General features: G+C 36.6%; 1 protein-coding gene across 1 annotated transcript in view; it reads right to left on the bottom strand.

The window, feature by feature from the left end:
- Nucleotides 1–1,448: 1,448 nt before the first annotated feature.
- LOC138370095 (constitutive coactivator of peroxisome proliferator-activated receptor gamma-like) overlaps nt 1,449–21,699 on the bottom strand; it is a 48,147-nt gene continuing 27,896 nt past the window's right edge. The window contains exons 8-9 of the mRNA XM_069334082.1: nt 20,965–21,163; nt 1,449–1,471 (exon numbers count right to left, since the gene is read on the bottom strand). Of these exons, the coding sequence (XP_069190183.1) occupies nt 1,464–1,471; nt 20,965–21,163 (207 nt within the window). The 3' untranslated portion in view covers nt 1,449–1,463. The remainder of the gene's footprint in view (nt 1,472–20,964; nt 21,164–21,699) is intronic.

Raw genomic sequence — 21,699 nt, 5'->3', positions numbered from 1 at the left:
AGGTAATTATAGCTGCTCTTGATGGGTTTAAGAATTCATTAGTACAGTAGATCTTCATTTTACTCATTGCCACAACACTGAAGATAAACGTGGGACATAAAATATGCCTTAATACTGAAAAATGCTTATGTATGTTCAGCTTACCTTCCAGTTCCACAGGATCTACCATGTCTGGCTCCTTCAATGTGCTGCCAGAGTACATGCACCACTCTGGCACCTGGCTCAGTCCATCTGTCAATACCAAACTAAGGTCAAGTCTCCTCTTAAACTATTAATTGCTCTTAATCTTGTAACTTATATACCTCTCTCGCTATACAACAGGGTGGCTTCATTTGTCTAAAATAATTTCCAAGTACAGACCCTTTTCATTCTTGCATATTTGTCCTATACATCACATGGCCTGCTGGCAATACAATGGAATGATCAAGTGCAAGTTCTATTTCAATGTTGGATGACCTTTCTTGACAGCAGAATGGAATAAATGCTAATACTGTAATATTATAAATTGTAATAAAAAATGGCTCTCTCTATTAATAACCTGAACAGATTTTTGTTATAAAACAAAAAACTATGCATTACAGTAATATACAGTATTTCTAATTTATAGCTAAAATATATAAAAAATAGCCATGGTGTAAATATGAGATAAATAATAGATACTTAATGCTTACAATCTTTATGTACATTACCAACTGTAAGTACAGTAGGCAAATTTGAAAAATTAACAAAATTTGATGGATATTATATCAAACAAATATCTGAAGTGTGAATAAAGTAGTCTAGACTCTATAATATTAACTATAACTATAAAACTGCCTATTGTTTGCATACACATACAGTATATCTTCATACTATGGTACACAAGTACTGTACAGTACTGTACATCATAGTATAAAGTACAGAATTACCCTGAAACATGCGACTGAAATGAACAGTAATTTTAAAGTTTGCCTAAAACACCGAACATGATTATTGGCTTTATAAAAATACTATCTACTATTTAAATTTTTTTAATCAAACCCTCTATAGAAATGTTATAAATTATTAATTATCATTATCATCTGATATATTGCTGTGATGATGCTGAAAATCCTTATCCATAGTAATCATAGGAGGAGATTTTAACTTGCTAATACCAAAATGGAGCAAGTCACTCACTCACACTCTGGACAAAGTTTGTATAATACTGTAACTTTTTGGCAAATCCACATTTTTAAACAGTTGCTAAGCCTACTTAGGAAGCTTTGAATTTTGTTACAAATGACAAGTTAGTACATAATGTATTGTAGGGTGAAAAGTTCACATTAAATTTTGTACAAGGCAATACTGAAACCCGATAGTAAAAAAAAAAAAAAAACTTTTGCCAAATTGTTTAAAGAGGTCTCATAGCCAAATTGGAATGATGTTACTCAAAACGCAACATGAAGTTTAGGAATGTATACGGTAGTTCATTTGTATGAGGGTTACATTTCTGAAAAAAAAAAAAAAAACTTCGTTGAATGTAATGAAATGTCTTTTTTTGGGCGAGCCCCGAAGGCTCCCTGGAGCTATCGGACTGATATATGATGATGCCCCAGACTAACATGCTATATTAGTCTGGGGCATCAGTCAATTGTTGTTCTGTCTACCGGGGACCACAAGCCAGAATCTGGCCCCCTCGGAGAGGAACAGGGAGCAATGACCTATGAGCATTCCGTGTCTGCTATCGACCGGGGTTATGCACCCAGAAAGGTAACCATAACAAAACATACCCCACCTGGTAAGAAATTCCAACCAAAGACCGAACAGAGACAGAACTTTTCCCCTCCCCCTCAAAAAAAAAAAAATTAAGGAATTAAGGAATTAAGGAAACGAGCAATCGTCATTCACTGCCACTGTGCTGCTTGTCTGTGCAGCCCTCCCCTCCCCGGGAGGGGGAAGGGGAGCCCTGGACCCCCCGCACCGACTACTCGCACCTTTAGTTCATAGTTTGATGCTCTGGGGGTGAGGGGGTCCAGGTTATACTGCACTCTATAGGCTATGGCTCCCTTTGCCTCTCTGAGGGGGGGCGAGGTTCTGGCTCGTGGTCCCCGGTAGGCAGAACTCCAATTGACTGATGCCCCAGACTAATACAGCATATATCAGTCCATTAGCTCCAGGAAGTTGGAAGGGCTCCCCACAGAAATATAGTCAAATCAAACTATGCAAGTCACTTTAATCTTGAAATCACATTTTTGGCCCTATCCCTACCAAAGGAGGTCAAAATGCAGACAAAAACATTAATTTTAAAACTAACATTTTATGACAGAGCTACTGTATTACAAAAAATACCTGCTCTTCCCAACTGAGCCATTAAAAATAAAATAATAAAAATAACTAATATTAATTATCATTGGCAAGATTTAGTTTTTATTTGAGTCATCATTTTCTTAGAGAAAATATGGTATGTAAGTAATAAATATGGTCCATCTAAAAAAAAATAAGAAAAAAAAAATGGCTCATTCCAGATACTGTATAGTATATACAGTAATGAAATTATTAAATACATTAAGAACTTTTTTTAGAAAAAATAAAATATACATCATATAAATATTATTTAAAATACTCATTATATAATATAATGGTAAGCATTTAATGTAATTAAACACACTTTTCCGTTTTGTCATTCAGTAGTTCCCTCTAGATATAGCATCGAGATGTCGGGCCTTGGGGAAATGCACCAGGACCACTTCATTCACAAGCTGCCTGAACAGAAACCCTCCTAATACTAATGGGGAAGAAGGATACAGGGTAGGGACAGGAAGCTACTGAATGGCATACCAGAAAAATTCATATCATTGCACTAAACACTTAACTTCTGGGAGGGACCCCCCCTCCCCCTCATATTAGCTCCTTAAAGCTATAATTCACAATGCCACCTCAACAGCCAAGGATGCTTTATCTGAAAGGAAAACAAGATTAATAAATAAGAAAGACAGAATGGCCTGATCTATGGGAGATGGCAGGAAAACAAGAGGGCCTGTGACAGACAGACCAACGTTAATGATCAATGGGCTCTCCAAAATGCAAACATATCATTCTTAGCCAAAAATGAAGAAGGCTGAAATTGAGAAAAAATTTAGACCAGGACTGAAGCATGTCAAAGTGCTCAGACATTCCCCCATTATGATTTCTTTGGTGTATAAAACAAAGGAGCTAGGAACCTTGTTGACTTCATGAACTGGGTGGGTGCTAAGAATGGTCCCCACAGGGCAAACAATTGAACTCGTATGGATTTGGGCAACCATTGCTCCAGAATCTTTACTTCGTCCAGTTGTCCAGGAAAAGCAGGCAATGGACCAGCTTGAAGCTGAAACCAGAGCCAGTGACTGCAGCCAAAACTTATGACACTGCTGCTGAAAAGACATGCCTGCTGCCTCCAATACCCAGGAAGCCTTCCCCTCTTAAAAGAGGAGAGTAGAGAATGGGAGTAACGAACAGAAAAAAGCAAATTAAATGGACTTTTGGAGCAAACTCAAAATGTAAAACCAGCAGGTAGGATGAGCCACAATATCTGCAATCCCATGTGAGAGAAAGGAACAATCTGGGAATGGCATCTGCAGCCTTAGCAGTAGACAAGGCAGGGAAAGAAGGGAGCTCAGAAAGGGAATCAAGACTTGTCTGGAACTACCATAAAAAATATCTTGCCCCCACAAGAATGAAGAATTTCAGTCAAACAGGTGCAACCCCTCAAGCCCAGTTATGCAGTAAAGGCACTGGAGAAAGACCTGAAAATCAGTGGCCGCTCTATCCAGTCAAGTGCTTGCAGCACTGCTACCACTTGCTCAAAGAAAACAAAGTTTGTCTGCTTGCCAGGATGAAGATGGAACCTCAAACCACAGCAACATAATGGAAACCTGCATAGGGAGGCCCCTTGAACATAGATACTCATATTGTGATGCTGAAAAGTAGAATAAGAAAGCATGTCTGTATGGCATGACAAACCCTCAGAACCAAAAACCAAGCACTAAAGACAGTTCAGGGGCAACCCCTCAAATTTTATAAAGCCTAACCCTGCAAGGTGGCTTCATCAATATCAAAATTCAGCACCAATAAACGGCAAATATCCACACTTCAAAAGGACCCATAAACACAGAACACTGCATGAAAGAGGCAAAAGGATAGACCACCTCAGTCAAAAAATGCAAACACATCTAGAGAAATTGCAAGCCCTGTATCAGAGTCTGTATCAGAATCAGATGGGAAACCCATAACAACCTGGCCAAAACCAAGCAAGACAAACTCCATAGAGACGAGGGCCACTGGCCACTGGGACAGCTATATAGACAGACATGATAAACAGGTGATGAACAAGCCCTGTACACAGTCCAAAGACATACTCCCATCAACAGACCATGCATAGGATTCTCGCATGCATTGCTCAAATAATGAGGAAACTTGTGGGAGGACCAAAGCAACTCTCAAAGCAGGTTTGATAATGGGAATGCAAGCCAACATCATGGAAGATAACCCTGGCCATGGCCGGAGTAAAATGGAAGGCGAAATACAATCGTGAAATGGTAAAAGGAAAATAAAGCAATAGCCTCCAACAGAGCTAATGTTCCAGGGAAATGCTAACATCACTTAGCTGAAAGTAGCAGATTATGAGCCCAGCAGATATTATAGATACTGAGCTGGTGTTACCAAGTAGGAAAGCAAGGTGGTGGGCTGGCTGGCTCTCAAATAACTGATTGCCATCTGGTGGCAGTTGAGCGCATCAGGATAGTACTAGGGTAGTACTCTGCAGCAATGACCATTTGCTTTCAGTTTATTGTGGGTTTAATTTTTTCCAGCACTGCTCAATTGTCATGTATATGCTTTCAGGTGGGCTTACTCAAGTTTTTGTGGTTGATCCTCTGCTCCCCTTGCCTCAGAGTGAGCCAGATTTTGGTCCTGGCTCCTGGTATGCAATGGTTGGGTTTGAGGCATGGTGTATTGGGCTAAAGCTTGGTGCAACCAGAGTTGAGCTCGGGGAGCTACTGAGGGATCCCTCCCCAAAAATATCCTAATTCTAATAAATGTTTACCTACTTTTGGTGATAAAACATATAAAAACCAATTTTTCAAAAACCATATGATAAACAGCATTCTGAAAAATTACCTTAAAAAACCAAACCAAAAGAGGAACTGAAGTTGTGAATTACATTTAACAACTGATGACACACATTGTCCACGAGTGTGCATTTTTGGCTTTAAGGTGGTTCTATAAACCACAAAACACCAAAATGTTGGCAGTATACACTAAGCCTCACAACACAAGGTATAAACAAATTATTTGATTTAGGCTAGTAGTTTTAGCCATCAGAAAGGTTTAGGGGTCATAATCCCTCAACATGCTTCAAACCCATATTTCTATAGTTAAACCAAGTTCCAATCTCATTCCAAATGGTAAGTAAAGAATAGATGAGGTAAAGGGTAAGTATTAGTCATATCTTCCACCTTTTCCCAACCACAAAATAGGATTTTTATAAGCAAAGTCACTCTTTAAGGCTCGAGTGTTACGGATCACACCTGAAATCCTAGACCACTCAAAGAATCGGCTCATGTAGTCCCATTGATAAAAATAGAAAGCCAACTGGCTGCATCTCTGAAATTGGAGATCTTTACATTGAAGAAAGGTAAATATACGAGCAAAACTTCTCCATGTACACATGAAGTGAATCTGGGTTACAATCTTCACTAATCCAATAATCATGTGAGAAATGCCTTGTATGAAACCTTAATCTATTAATATAAAATTTGACAATGTTGAATTGGGAAGCAGACAATGATACTTGCAACTAATGTTATGGCAACAAAGTAAAAATTTCACCCGAGCTAAATAAAGTATACTTTATTAAGAGGAAATTTTGTCAAGTATTTTAACTAATTTTAAGTTTAGGCCAGAATTAATAGCTCTTGGTAGAGCACTCTAGGCATTGATATTTGTTAATTTGCTTTAACATATCATAATTCTTTATATTCAACATGGCATACTCGTCTGCCTTGCTCTGCCACAGCTCGGCTGCTATGAGGCAGGCTGTTCATGATAATTCAATGATATTAATAACAATTTAATTATTATTTGTAATGACAATGAGGCCTCATTGAATGAACTCGTGTAAATAGTGGATATAATTAAATGGTGGGAAATATATTTTTGCGAGCAGAATTACACAAGCAAGAACAGGTCTTGTGGGGCAAGGCCTGTTCCCTCACGCAAATCTCTGTGTACAAAAGTTTAAAGTATGGTAGCCAATTTGTTTTTATTTCCCGTAATCTACATACATCCTACTATCTTTTAATAGGAAAATACATTTTTGTATTGGGACGGGGTGTTCTGATATAAGGGCAACACGCCAACGTTTAGCAAATAGGAATTGGTACTTTATTTCCCCATAAACTCCATCTATTTTCTATTAACTGTTAGAATTTTTTTGTTTAGATTCATTATTCTTTTGTTTGGGGGATTTTGAAGAGCAAAACCTCTTTTTCAGCTCCTCCAATACCCACATTATGACAACTAGAATTTTTAATGTTATATCTTTGGTTTTCCAACTTAAAAAGAAAAACTAATATTCATGGCACCTTGGGGGCAAACCCATCTTTTGCCCTCTATACAGTATATTGCCAAATTATACCTCTAGAATTTTTAGCTTATTTTCCCCACACGTTTTCTCTAGAATTTCATAAGCTCAAATTATTCATTGAAATTTATAAAAAAGTAAGATACACACAGGAAAAACATTGACCATTGCATTGTAAGAGCATTGAGATCATTGTGAGAATTAACTTCAATAAATGAATGTTAACGTGTGAAGAGTAACCGTCTTGGAGCATATCAAAATGCACAAGGCACCACTGTAAAAAAAAACAGGTCTCTGGGGAAAGTGGCACAAAAATATTTAACCCAGAAAATCTGTGGAGTAGTCAGCAATGACCACACACTTTGACATAACAGTAAACAGAGCAGTAACGCAGGAATGCCATTGAAAAAGTTCAAGGAATAGTCATTTCATTTAGTTATGTTGTTAGGCTTCAACAAAAAAAAAAAAAATTTAACAAGTGGAACCTTCCACAGGGGTAAAGTAGGTACAATACCAGGGGACACATTATGGTTGTGCATAGAGAAGCCTGCAAGCAGACCATTCATGTAGTAAAATGATTGCCAAGTTGAGTAAGCATGATTTTCAATATGGGCAGCTGTCAAAGTGTTGTTCAAGCATGAATGGAGACTTTTGTAGGGACTGCACAAATTACTAAAGATAATATCGATCCTGGCAGTTTGTAATTTTGGACTTCTTGTTTCTACATATAACCTATAGATTCGGAAAGAACGAAAGGGTCTTGAATCGAGACGAAAGTCTCTAAGATAAAAAGTGCCAAGATGATGAAGGGTTGAGGGCAATTTTGACGAATATGAAAGGCATCCAAAGTCCAGTTTAGACATAACTAAGCAAGTGGCTTCATTAATCTCCAAAATATTGTACATGATAATGAAGATCATCAAGCTTCATATTGTCATACTCTGAAGTCCCACAGGAATTTTAGCAAGTATTGTGCCATTGAAATATACAAGTACAGTACTTTTTTAAATGTCTACAAAAATCAAAGCCAAAAACTTTCTGAAAGGTCTCAAAACTGGGATATACAGCATCTTTTTTTCAGTTATCCCTGAAAATTGGACAAGCATTCCATTTGATTTTTAGTCACCCTGTTTAATTAGCTTCTTAAGGATCAAAATCCACATCTTCCTTAGTTGGCCTCTTTTGATGACCCTGATCTCTGGGTTCATGGGCTTTATTGAATGAAGCTCTAGGATGTCTGAAATGAAATCCCTAATTATGAGATACCCTTTAGATCCCATTTACCATATATTTTGAGTCTCTGACAAACCTTTCCAGATTTAATGTCACCACCTAAACTCAATTAGTATATATGCATAAAAAAATACCCCTCTACCTGTTCATTAATGCTCAAAGAGCAGTCATTGTCACGTGGTGATCATCTAGTGCGATGCGACCATCATCATAGATGATTTGCGCTGTGTCAATATTCAAAACTGCCATTGCCCATACAGTTCTAATACTGTAATTCTCTGACCCCAACAGTCATGGGAGATAAAAATAATTTAGTCAGATGGATGATTGTAGCACTTACCCGAACCAATATAAAGATTGTAGCACTTACCTCAGTCAATATAAAGATTGTAACGGTATATACTTTTTTTTTTTTTTTACATACAATTCCCTACTTTTAAATATATTTCATACAACAAAAATATTGTTTGGCCAAAGCTCTTCTCACAACATAATACAACAAATGTCAGATGTAATGTTGACCACTACCCAGGCCAAAACATGGGTAGATATAATTGTGTGTGTATTTAAACAAAAATTAAATACCAATCTAGCATTTCATAAAAAAAATTGTTTAGTTTATTAAGTATTTTTTTTAGCTTACTCTTCAATATTATTTATAAGCACAAAATCATTTTTATATACTGTATGTTGTGTTTCTAAATGTGCAATAACATTTATCATTTGCTGTAAGAAAAACCCTGAAAATTTGGTGATAAATAGCTAAAAAAAATTACATTTGGAAATCCTGATTATTTTAAAATCTAGAGTGATACGATATAGATTTTGGAGGGTCCACCGTACAATGTATTTTAGCAAACTTATTTCAATGATTAGAATGAGTTTTTTCAGTGTCAGAGTAATTAATAAATGGAATGCTGGTGGAGGCAGATTCTGTACACAGTTTCAAAAGCAGATATGATAGAGCCCAATAGGCTCAAGAACCCGAACACCAATTGATTGACAGTCGAGAGGTGGGGGACCAAAGAACTGAAGCTCAACCCCTGCAATCACAATTAGGCAAGTACAGTAAATTAGACTCATTTTCAACAATTTAATAATACTGCAAATAACTTTCATTGCAAAAAGTTTTCATCAACAGTATACTATGTATATTTATGTACTGTAATGTATTCCTGCGACACCATTTTCATTCTCGGGTTTTATTCCCATTTACCATTCAGATTACAGTAACATTTATAATTATTATATAACTTCTAGGCATCATACAACTTTCAATATCCAAGATATCCAAATTTAACTTTCTTATTTTTCTCAATCACTGTGCACATGTGATCAGAACTGCCACCTTCACTCTCAAATTTTAATTTCATGCACAAACACCTTGAACTGCAATGTAAGAAATTATTCATTGCCATATACAATTACTCCTTCCTTATTAATTTTTTCACTTCTATTCTTTTAACACTACTTTCTCACACTCGACTGTCTCGTGTCCTTTTATCTTTATCTCGCATAAACCTATCACACATCAAACTTTCCTGCTTTAAAAACTTCCACAATTTCCAGCTTTATGTTTCTCATTTTTCTACATTGCAGACATCAATATGAATATGTTTTACTTGTATTTGTAAAACTGAGTCTCACACCTGATTGGGCAGGTGTGAGACTCAGATCTAAGGTCACTTTCACATTTAGTGGGAAGAAGTTTGGTAAGATGGGTCCCCAGCCATCCCCCAACCCTTAAAATGCAGGGAATGATTGGCCGAGGCACAACATAGGGAGTCTGCATGGCCAACACATCCATTCATCTTATTTTACACTTTTCACTAATCCTGTATATGAATTGATTAAACCTATCTGAAACACAAAGGTGAACTAGAGTTTACCACAGCTTTGTCATAATATTAATAACCTAAATAATAGCAGTTTACACACAGGAATCACAATAACGTGATGCATCAATGAACAAATCCACAAGGGACGTGACGAGAATTCGAACCTACGTCTGTAAGCATCCCAGACGTTGCCTTAATCGACTGAGCAACTGCATGGTAAAGAGAGTTGAAACCGAAGTTCTACTGAACTTACTGGATCCTGCAGCCTCTCCGAGACACAAATCAGGGTTTTACACAACTCTCCCATGCACTCGAGCTATGTCAATAGGCTGTTCTACCTCTTCGCCCTTCCTTCATTACACACAGAAATCCCAACTGTGATTTCTGTGTGTAATGAAATCACACAGAAATCACAACCGAAGTTCAGTAGAACTTTGGTTTCATGTCGTAGCTTAGTCGATTAAGGTAATGTCTGGGATGCTCACAGACGTAGGTTCGAATCCTTGTCATGGCCCTTGTTCAATAGCAGTTTGCTAGTGTAACAGCTCTGGATGGAAGTCAACCCCAGGTGAATCAATGTGGCAGTAGAATAAAATAATTAGGACCCATAGATTAGTAGGTACGTAATATTAAATTAGTAAAACCGATAAATGAATGTCCTACACGCTCGGTCACAAGCAATAAGAATGAGTAAGCCCTTGCCTTTAAATACTCAAAATACACAGTGATATATCTATTATTCTAAATTATTACCAATGAAAAATGATACCGAACAATACTTATTGAAGTCATATTATATGAAGAGAAAATTAGTTGCAGAGCATTAACAATGCTCTGCAGTGTTATTAAATAAATAACATTGCAGAGAAGTTTATTTATTTTAAATATCATGAAGGAACCTAAACTTATTATAGATGAAGTATCTCTCTCAAGAGATATTTAAATTTCACTATGATATTCCTGTTCCTTTATCGTGTTTCCATATATTATCAACAGTTACTATTTTATGACTACATATTAACACCTGAAAATAACCATGGAGGCACTTTGAAGCCAAATTTGAGAAAGCTTGCTTGAGCAAAACATTACCCACAATGAATTTTACAATCTCGTATGGTATTTTTTCTTAATACATTAGCCACCAGAAATTAGGATATATGGTTGATGTAACCAAAGTTTTGACAGTGACTAAAGAACTGATGTTTAGGACTAGCAAGTCATGACTGTGTTCACAGCGAATGAGGAGATTCTGGTACTTTTTCTTCCTTGAAACTACTGTAATAATCTTTAACACCACTAAAACAGCTTATTCAAATTAATGCACTGTTTACTGCCTTTCAGATGGCCTCTTCACAGACACGATCATGAAACTAAAATAGACCTCTCACAAGTCACACATGAAAACCATCACCGTGATAACCAAACCATACACCAAAAGATGAGTAGATGCCGACGTTTCAGTCCATCCTGGACCATTATCAAGTCTATTGTGATAATGGTCCAGGACGGACCAAATCGTTGTCATCTCCTTATCTTCCGGTGTGTAGTTTGATCATCATATCTTCAGCCACGTTGTGACTCATCGTCTGCAAAACCATCCCAAGTTTCCAAGACAGTAATTTGGAGAAAGCATAATGAGAAGACACTAAAGACAAGCAAAAAAAGATTGCAGCATACTCGCAATTTAACACAGTGATGTGTTCCTCGAGGCCACGGGTAAAACTGAATCACATAGCATTCTTTTCAATGTCCTATGGAATGCATCTTATTTCTCCAATGACTGATACTTTGACTACATTTTTATTTAAAAAAATGTAGAGACTGCCAAATGTTAAGGAGTATTAACATAGTACAACTCAAATAAATTTACCATTTCTCTGTATAATTCGAGTTTAATAACAGAACACTTTAATCTTTTATAAGAAGTCTTAAGTCATTATTTTAGGTTGAGCCATGGGGAAAGATACGAGGCAAGATTGAAAACTTTGTTTACCGAAGTTCTTTTGGAGGATATCCATCAAGAGGGTGAAATTATGGTTTTGCTCAGCAAGTGTACCCAGAACTTGGGAAATAAGTCGGTATAAATACTCTAATATTACTGACAGCGGCATTTTTAAGGATATCCTTAGACTGGTGCTAAATTGTGCCACGTGGCTGATGACTTGCATCAGCACACATGCTCATGCAAATCTAGGAACCGATTGTATTAAACCAAAAAATAGTTAAATTTCCATCTGAATAGATGCTGACCATATTAATTAAATTCCAGCATGTAGAGTCAGGATTCTACTGCAGGTATATGACAACGAGAAAGATAAACACAGTTGATGTTTTTAAAATGTCATGAATGTGTGTGGAGGAAAACCTACATATGCCACCCTGCTGCACTGCAGGATATGGTATATTACACAAACACATTTATATTTAGTATACACCATTTAATTATTCATAAATTTAACAAACCTTCAATCTAAATAGGGCAGAAAAAAAGTTGTAATGAAAAAATTAACTAAAAAAAATAAAGAGGGTTATACTGATGAAAGCAACCAGAACAAATGGTACATATATATTTAAAAATTATAACAATATAAATAATGTTAATGTTTAAAAATAGTTAATAATTCTTTAAAACAAATTTGTATTGGGTATAATATTTAAAAAGTAAAATAAAATCAATGTACTGTATTACATTTGAGTTTCCATAAAAAAAATAATCTGTTGTACATAACAGAAAAAAGAATCAACATTATACTTTATATGGAATTTGTTTAGGGGAAAGTTGTTTTATTATCCGGTGGACTGCAATGGTATTGCTGCTTTAGACAAAAATGTTTAGAATTCAAGCATTACTTACATCTATTAATGGCACAAAAAAAAAATCCATGCCATTTTTTTCTTAAAAAAAAAAAAAAAAAAAAGATACCAAATCGTGCACAGTTCGGACACACCTGTACTTTTGGTAAACTGCACCGAAAGATAGGCAAACTAATCATCTGACAATAAGAGAATGGCCTCTAAATCTTTCCAGCATTCAGTGTCAATGATTTCCACCAAAAAGATACTAAGCAGGTTGCGATAACTAAGTGACTGATGAATCACTATGCATTCCATATTCAAAGACCAGACCCTTAGCACCGAGTGCACAACCTAGAGCCAAAAATATTGGAACAAAGGGAAAAAAGTTATTATACTGACTGGCTGATATCAATTAACACTAATCAATTGAGATGTGCACAAAGCATACATTCACATGTTGTTATTCTGGTGTCTAGCAGAGAGAGAAATAAAAATAATCACTAAAAAAAAAAGGTGGTGGTGCCAAAGGTGGTTGTTAATAAAAGCAATTTCACGGTGTTTCTTAATCCACATAGTCTAAGAAAATGAGGAGTATTCTTACGAAATTTCCTCCTATGGCCTCTCGTGCTATGAGGGCGTGTACATTCTGGAAAATATTCACAGGAAATTACTGTAACGTGGCACTGAAGAGGGGCTATTCTAAGCCATGGAACACTGGTTACATTTAAAAATGCTCAACTGCAGCTGGCTTGTGTTCAGCCATTCTGCCTCAAGCAATACCATACAAAGATTAAAATGGAATTAAAAGAATAAATTACAAAAGGTTTGTCCTGAACCTTTCACTGAAAATAAATCATCTCATTTATTAGGTTACCTTCAAAGAAAAAGATTAATACTGTATAAACATATTAATTTTACAAATAGTGTGTGGCCAAGTTGAAGCATGCCAGTTGCCTGGCTGCTTAAGGTTGTGCAGCTGGGAAACTTAAAGGTGCAAATTAAGTCAAGGCAAGAAAAAGTGAACAAGGCATAAAAACACACAAAATATTACCCATTTATACACAGAAGGAAACCCACAAAGAACACCTACCATATGGGATTTAGAGTCATCTGTAAAGCATAAGGAACTTGATAGATCAACATGAGCATTATGGGCCTACCAAAAAACAAGGCAGACATTGTGGACATAGTAGAAGCTCACTCAGACCTGTTCAGTTTCTTGCTATTTCATTCTCACCAATTGTTTGACAAACTTTAGGTCATCATTTCATATATCGAGATTTCATAAAAACAAGGAATGAAATTCTGGAAGTATTTAAGCTTTTTGTCAAGATCTATACTAAACACTTAGTAAGCATCAGATTTACAGTTATTGGAATGAAGCATATTTCAAACAGAACAGAGTCTGGTCAGCTTTTATATGCAAAGCTGGAGTAATACAATACACAACAAGTAAGGCATTATCATACATGTGAAACCTTGCTCAGCTCAAATGCAGAATATCTCAAGCTTTCCCTAGAGATTATCTAAATTTCTATACAGTTCCAGATATTGTTTTCTCATTGTTGCAAAGAAGCTTGTTTGGCTTATCGAGGTCCCTCAAGTTAACTTCCAACCTTACCTAGGATGCAACCCACAACAGTTGGCCAACTTCCAAGTACCTGTTTACTGCTAGAACAGAGGCACTTAGTATATGTAAAAAAAAAAAAAAAAAAAAAAAAAAAAAAAAAAAAAAAGGCCAAGTCTCACACAGCCAGGGTATCAAACTAAGAATATGTAATCAATCCACCATCACTACAACGCTTCTTACTTTAATGGGACAGGAAAGGCATCAGCCAAGAAGAAACAAGACACAAAGATTAAAAGATTTCCCAAAATGACACCCTATCTATTTGCCATGTGTTCTATACAACATATCGAAGAAAAATGCAGAAAAAAGAAAATATACAGTTGTGATAATACCCATTTTCATGGTCATTATTACATTAATATGGTCTTCCAGTGTCAGGGACAAGGAAACTGTTAGGCTTATCAAGGTCCCCAAACCAATATTTATTGCTTGGTATACCCAGACCCTCTGTTGTGAGCCGATGACTGCAGTGAATATAATGAAAATGCCCCTTTCTTGGCAACCCTCAATAGCTTCCCAAAGCTCAAGGAACTAGTACCATAAGATCTTTCAATCATGCCAAATCCCTGTGATTTAAAAAAAAAATAGCCTACAAAGAACCAGAACCAAAATCTAGTTCTCATTAGATTTTGGCGAGGGAAGCTTGTAGATCAAAGATCAATTCAAAATTGAGGAAATGCCCATGAAATGTCATGTGTAAAATAAATTAAAAAAAGAACCAAAACAACACCCATAGCCAAACTATGTTCAAATCATAGAGACAATGCAGGCAAAGTTCAGGCTCCCACACAACTCTGACCAACCACCTTGTAATCTGGGGGGCAGTTCAACACCAGACGGAGGCAGTACCGCAGGCAGAGCAGAGCTGCAGGTGGCAGGGAAAGGGAAGCCAACCAAGAATCCCAAATTAGACCAACCAAATCCAAACCTGCGATGAAATTACTTCCTCCACTTCACTAGGAACCTGAACCCGGCAAGCAAGGAAAGAACTAAATCCCTAACTTGCAGTCACACAGACTGGCTGGGAGCTCAAACCAGCCAGTCGTCAAAGCAGTTAAACACGAATCCCCAAGAGATATACCTGGTAACTACCCGTGCCAACATGGGGTCAGAACAAGGTGCTCCTGCCACTACACCACTATTACATGGCCTTAGATGCCATAGAAGACAAAGTGCTAATGTTTGTATAAATTTGTATAAATCTTCGTATAAAGATTTTGCAAATGCTTTCGACAAATGTGATCATGATGTTATGGCACATAAAATGCATACAAAAGGAATTACTGGCAAAGTGGGGCAGTGGATCTTTAACTTCTTAACAAAGAGAACCCAGAGTAATAGTCAACAAAGTAAAATCCAAATTCATCTACTGTGAATAGCTCAGTCCCAAAGGGTACTGTACTTGCTGTTACTTTTCCTCATCCTTATGTCAGACATAGACAAGGATACAAACTATAGTACTGTATCATCCTCCGCAGATGACACTAGAATTTTCACAAGAATAGACAATAGAGAAGACAGCAAACCTCGAATCTGATGTTAATCATGTCTTTCCAATAGCCACAGAAAATAATATAATGTTTAGTCAGGATAAGTTCTAATTACTGTACTATAGAAAAAATTAAAATATCAAAGCAGAAACCACATATAAAACACAGTCAAACAATGCAATTGAAAGAAAATGCAATGTAAAAGATTTAGAAGTTATGTCAACAGACCATACTTTTAAAGAACACAAAGTTGCTGTGACAAATGCAAGAAAAATGACAGGTTGGATAACAAGAACTTTCGAAACACGAGATGTCATGCTAATGAAATACTTTTTAAGACATTAGTGGCCTCTACAGTGGAATATTGTTGCACACTAACAACCCCATTCAAAGCTGGAGAAATTGCTGACCCCTATAAACGTCAAAGGCCCATGGCTTTTCAACCCCTTCACATACAGGGCATAATTGGCCGACCTCTCGCAGTGTTCAAAATAACTCGACAAGCGCCTTCAAAGGATACCTAGTCAACCAGGCTGCGACTCTTAAATCGGGTTGTGAGCAGCTGTATCGAACAGCCTGGTTGATCAGACCAGGAACCAGGAGGCCTGGTTAGAGACCTGCCCGCAAGGATTTTTATCCCTAGAATCATCAACGGGTAGTCAACAGGTAGCCAGATTTAAGCTGAATGGAAAAACCCTGAAGCAGCTTACTTGATGACCTACAAGAATTAGAGACTGACTGAACATAAGTCTTCATTACTGACGAGATGTTGGTAGACTTATTGTTATGTACAAGGCCAACATTCTCAAAATGCCTCAAAGTTGTCCATCAACAGCCTCATGTTGGAAGTGCCTTTCTCTAGAGTATCACTCCATCAGTGATCGTTCATTCCTAGACCAACTCTCACCTGGAACTTACTTGCTCAACACATTGATAAGCGGGATATCAAGTTAACCAACTGAATGAAGGTTCTGGCACACAACTGGCCTCTGGGCTCATCCTGTTCCTTATATATTAGTTACTTAGCATTAGTTAGTTATTCCTAAAGGATAATATCAGTCCTGTTCATACCATGAAAATATGGAGAATGCATACTGGCCAAAGCTAAATGTATGGAGGTTAACTTGGGGACCCCCTTTATCATTAGTCTTTTCCCATATTGCTATACTATTTATTCTTGGCTGATGCCTTGCCACCCTATAGAAGTAGGAAATAGGGTGATAATGAAAATATGAATATTTTATGCAATAACCTGATTAGTAAAAATGACTTTATATGTGAAACCTTGAGAAATGCTACATTATGCACAAATACTGTATAGCTAAAATAATAAGCTATAACTTTTGTTCAGGTAACTATGTAGTTCTTTGATGACTGTAAGAGCTTACTTTACTAGACAATTAGGCACATTAATTGTTGTTTTTAGTTATTTGGTAACTAATCAATAATGAATAATAACTGCAACTGTCTGAATAAACATATAATTTACTGAATGTGCATACCAATCCCTGAACACAAATCAAAAACTGAGAAGGCAAAGAATTATTAAATAAATCCACTGATTGATTAAATGCATTTATAAGTGAATTATTTATTAAAATCAATAAAAGAGGAAATACTTCAATTGGTTAATGAAAAAGCATATCCATCACTAGATGATTTCGCTACATCACCCACTACTCGTCTAAAGCAAAACAAAAACCGCTGAGTTAAGGTTACACAACTACTGATGTGCAGACTTGACTTATCACCATTCTCTCACACACACACACAATGACCCTTCATTCAGAAAATTAGAAAATGGGTAACTTTTGTTACAATTTATGTTAAAGAAAAGAACATTTTTCCTTTACATAAATGAAAGCTTACACTCAATATGCAAGATTTTATAGTGAAGCAGCAAACTCCATATCCGGCAAGGTGTTAGCTGTTTGAGCCCACAAGTGTGTATGACCAGTCCTAAGAATACCACATATGTAGAGGTGTAACACCTTGCCAACTCTCTACCTACCATAGAAAGCACTTCCTTTCTGTATCAGATAGTATCAAATCTGTACCTTTAAAAAGGTACCTTCTGTACCTGTCTGTATCAAAACAGATGGTCATGGTATTACCCCAACACTTTGGTATAATCATTAGAAAGCTCTACATTACTGCCAGCAATTCTTTTGCTAATCATTAATTCACTTTACCATACTGTAGGCTTCAAATATTATCTATTAAAATAAAATTGGGCTGATCTTTTAAAACCTTATACCATTCCTTAGTAGAAAATGTTTTTGAGAGAAACCAGGTATTCCGAGAGATTAGCCTGTGATCATCCAATACATTCTAAGAGTAGACCAGACTCTTGTCGTCCTGGACTTGAGAATGGTCCAGGACGGACCGAAACGTCATCATCCCTTCACCTTCTAGTGTGTGGTCTGGTCAACATACTTTAGCCACGTTATTGTGACTCATTGCCTGCACATTCTAAGAGTAATGTGTTAATACTGTAACAAATACTGCAAGGGAGGTTATAGTTAATAATTCTGTAACCTAAAACGTATAACTTTTCCACTGTGTTCCCAAGTAAACGATTTCCTAGATTAAATATGTTTCATTGGCTTTTATCACACCGATTTATTTGGAGCTGTGTCAGCAATATAGGAGCCACAAGATTTATACCAGATTCCACCGACTGCCAATTTGCTAGTTACAAGAAGTTCTTTTTCAACACCGCCTTTGGATTGGACAAAAAATTAGTTAACAAAAACTACACACGATACTCTCCCAGTGATCGGGCAGTTCCCATAAAATGTAATTATGTAACCTCTTGGTCATATGTCGAGAGAAAAAAAAAAAAAAAAAAAAGGTATGATAGTTGACTGAAAAAAATAATTTGTTTTCAACTAATCATAAGTCGTTGAACATTAAAGCAAAATACAAGCAACACACAAGAGATTTATGCTGCTTTGTAAATGTCATGCTACAGATCATGAGCCACACAAAAATCTTTATAAGTGCTGTAATAAGTAATTTCTAACTGGTTCAAAAACACTCATTATCAACACATCAACGTGAATTAATATTTTTTAAAATCCAAGATATTAAATGAAATACACAGATTTGTCCAATTGTATATCAATTGATGCTTCCATCTATATAAAAAAAAGTAGTGAAAGTCCACTTCCTATGCAATTCTTTAGTACCTCCCTTTAGTAGATAAGGCAGACAAGAATGTTACCAACTAACTAGTGCTTGTAACATAACACTAGATTGAAGAGCTCCCAGGAATTTGGAAATGCTAATTTAGTTTCAATATTAACAAAGGGGCACACATGAAGCATTAAACTATAGACCGGTGTTATTAGCATGAATCTCATGCAAAATTCATGAAAATATTATCAGCATAAGAATAATAGAAAAATTGGAGACAGCAAATTTTTGTGACAAGAAGGGTAACATGGATACAGACAGGAAAAATGCTTCCCAACAAACTTTATTCAATTCTATGATAGGGTTGCCAAAATAATGCAAGAGAACACATCACGTTCCTAAACTAAAATGCCGTAAATTTTTTGAGGCATTGCAGCCGCTTTCTACAATGGGCCTGTCCCAGCTGGATTACTTGTGGACATCAAATGGGGACTGGTTTGAGTGCTATGCTTATGAAGAAAACCCACTTGATACATGACTGTAATTGGCTTCCCCTGGCTGAGTTCCCTGGGAGCAGAAGAGGATAGAAAAGCCGGTGAAGCAATCTGAATGGTGTGCAGACACTGGAGCCATATATTCTAATTGGAAAATTTTGATTGGTCACTTACCAAGAATCTTGTCAATACATTAGACCCAAGTTTTGTCCATGTGAAAACATTTCTGAACAAGCATAGGACATCAGAAATGAGAACAGGACAATTCAAATCCATATAAGATTCCAATACCTAATCAGCAAATAAAAATTTTCAGTACAAGACGAACAACGCAATATACACTTAATGGTCACCTCGATCCAAACACATAGGGGCCTGGTAGCCTGGTGGATAGCGCGCAGGACTCGTAATTCTGTGGCGCGGGTTCGATTCCTGCACTAGGCAGAAACAAATGGGTAGTTTCTTTCACCCTGAATGCCCCTGTTACCTAGCAGTAAATAGGTATCTGGGAGTTAGTCAGCTGTCACGGGCTGCTTCCTGGGGTGTGTGTGTGTGGTGTGGAGAAAAAATAGTAGTAGTAGTAGTAGTAGTAGTAGTAGTAGTTAGAAACAGTTAATTGACAGTTGAGAGGCGGGCCGAAAGAGCAAAGCTCAACCCCCCCGCAAACACAACTAGGTGAATACATACCAGCCACTTTGTCAAACACATGAACTGCTTTTCACTGTTTTTCACTTTTCATTATGTGCAATCTTGTAGGGATTTGAAGTGGCCACAATACAAGGATAATAAAAAATCAGCCCGATATGGCCGACAAAGAAATTCGAGAATAAAAAAAAACAAAAAAACTGGGAGCTCTCAACCATTCTACTATAACCACTAGTGCTAGCACAGCATTTAGGATAGTTTGAATGAAGGCACCAATGGTAGTGAACGTGGTATCGTGGTACAGTACCAAACTATGCCAGCAGACTAGAAGAATTTGCATGGAATTACAGTACAGTATTTAAACTGAATACTGTACTCCAAAAATGAATAAAAATTTTAAATTTTAATTAATTTTCCACTTACAACGGTTAACAGCTTGTCAGCTTTCATTGGAAGAACACAGGCTAACCAGGTTTACTGTCTCAGGAGTTGTGCAAGAAATTCTGGGCCACAAAAAATTTTCATTAACAATAAGTTCTGTATGATCTTTAGCGCATTAACTGCTTTTATGGCAAGCATACACAGGGTCATAAGGAATGCAAAAATCACCAACTACAATTTTTCTAATTATAGAATTTGAACATTGCCATCTATGACTGCTTAACTTTCACACTACACTGTTCACGCACTTATATAACAAGTCAAGATGAGGGAGCTCACGTATAAAACACTACAGCACAAATGAGGATACAAAGACTACTACATATCACAAGACAAAAATATATAAAAAACAGATATGTTATTAAAATCACACAATAAAAAGGAAATTAATTTTCTAACATGCCTCAATTTACAGAAAATCACTGCCCATGGAAAGCACAGGGCTGTCTAAGACCCCATTAAACAGGTGAATGGAGTTTTAAAAGACATTACAAATTAACTTCCATGAAAAAGGAACAAAACAGTGGGAAAATCCAGAATTATATACATGTATAACTAACTGCAAACACTACAAACAGGGAGGGGAACTGTTTCTATTAGGAATAAATGATGGGTGACCCCCTATTATGAGAAGCAATTAATGATACGACTACCTGCATCTCCACATTACTTTTACCTTTAACTGATTTCTGCAATATTCTGTAGATCTTGGCCCGTAGTGGCTGGAAGGCTATGGCACCAGATGGCAGGTTAGAAGAATAGTCTTCCAGGGTGGTTGATGATTCATATGCCTCCCCCCTCAATATTGTATATAAATGACGGCCCAGTTCAGAATCTATGTGGCGTAAACGAACTCTTTCCATGATATCCAATCCCTAAAAAGGATCAGTATTAATGATAGATGTAAAGGAAAAATACAAAATTAAACACAATATTCAAACATGTATAATATAAATTAGCATTTCAAGTCTAATGTAGTTTAACGGCAATATTCAGGACAGGTGAGTGTGTGCAAGATAAAAATTGTGCTTAAATCAAGGTCAGTATTTTTTCCTTTTAGCTACATAACAGTATTATATTGCCCACTCTAATAATTAAATATGCCACATGAACACAAATTTAAATGGCAGATATACATAATAAATATGGATGGAAATGAGACGAAAGTTATAATGGCTGTTAGGTGGAGCCACAATAATGGAGAAGGGTCGAAGCCCTGAGTAATTTTCACTACACATCATTACTACTCTACAAGTAAATCTAACTTAAATTAACCCAACCCATCCCAACATACCTACCCTAAACTAAACCTACCTACCCTAACCTAAACTAACCTACCATAAAGTAACCTACCTACCCTCACCTAAACTAAACTAACCTAACCCAAATAATAAATAAATAAATTTTATAT

The sequence above is a fragment of the Procambarus clarkii genome, chromosome 30 (assembly GCF_040958095.1).
Source record: "Procambarus clarkii isolate CNS0578487 chromosome 30, FALCON_Pclarkii_2.0, whole genome shotgun sequence".
Lineage (NCBI taxonomy): Eukaryota > Metazoa > Arthropoda > Malacostraca > Decapoda > Cambaridae > Procambarus > Procambarus clarkii.
The sequence above is the reverse complement of the archived record's forward strand: the minus strand, read 5'-3'. Positions and strand labels throughout refer to the sequence as shown.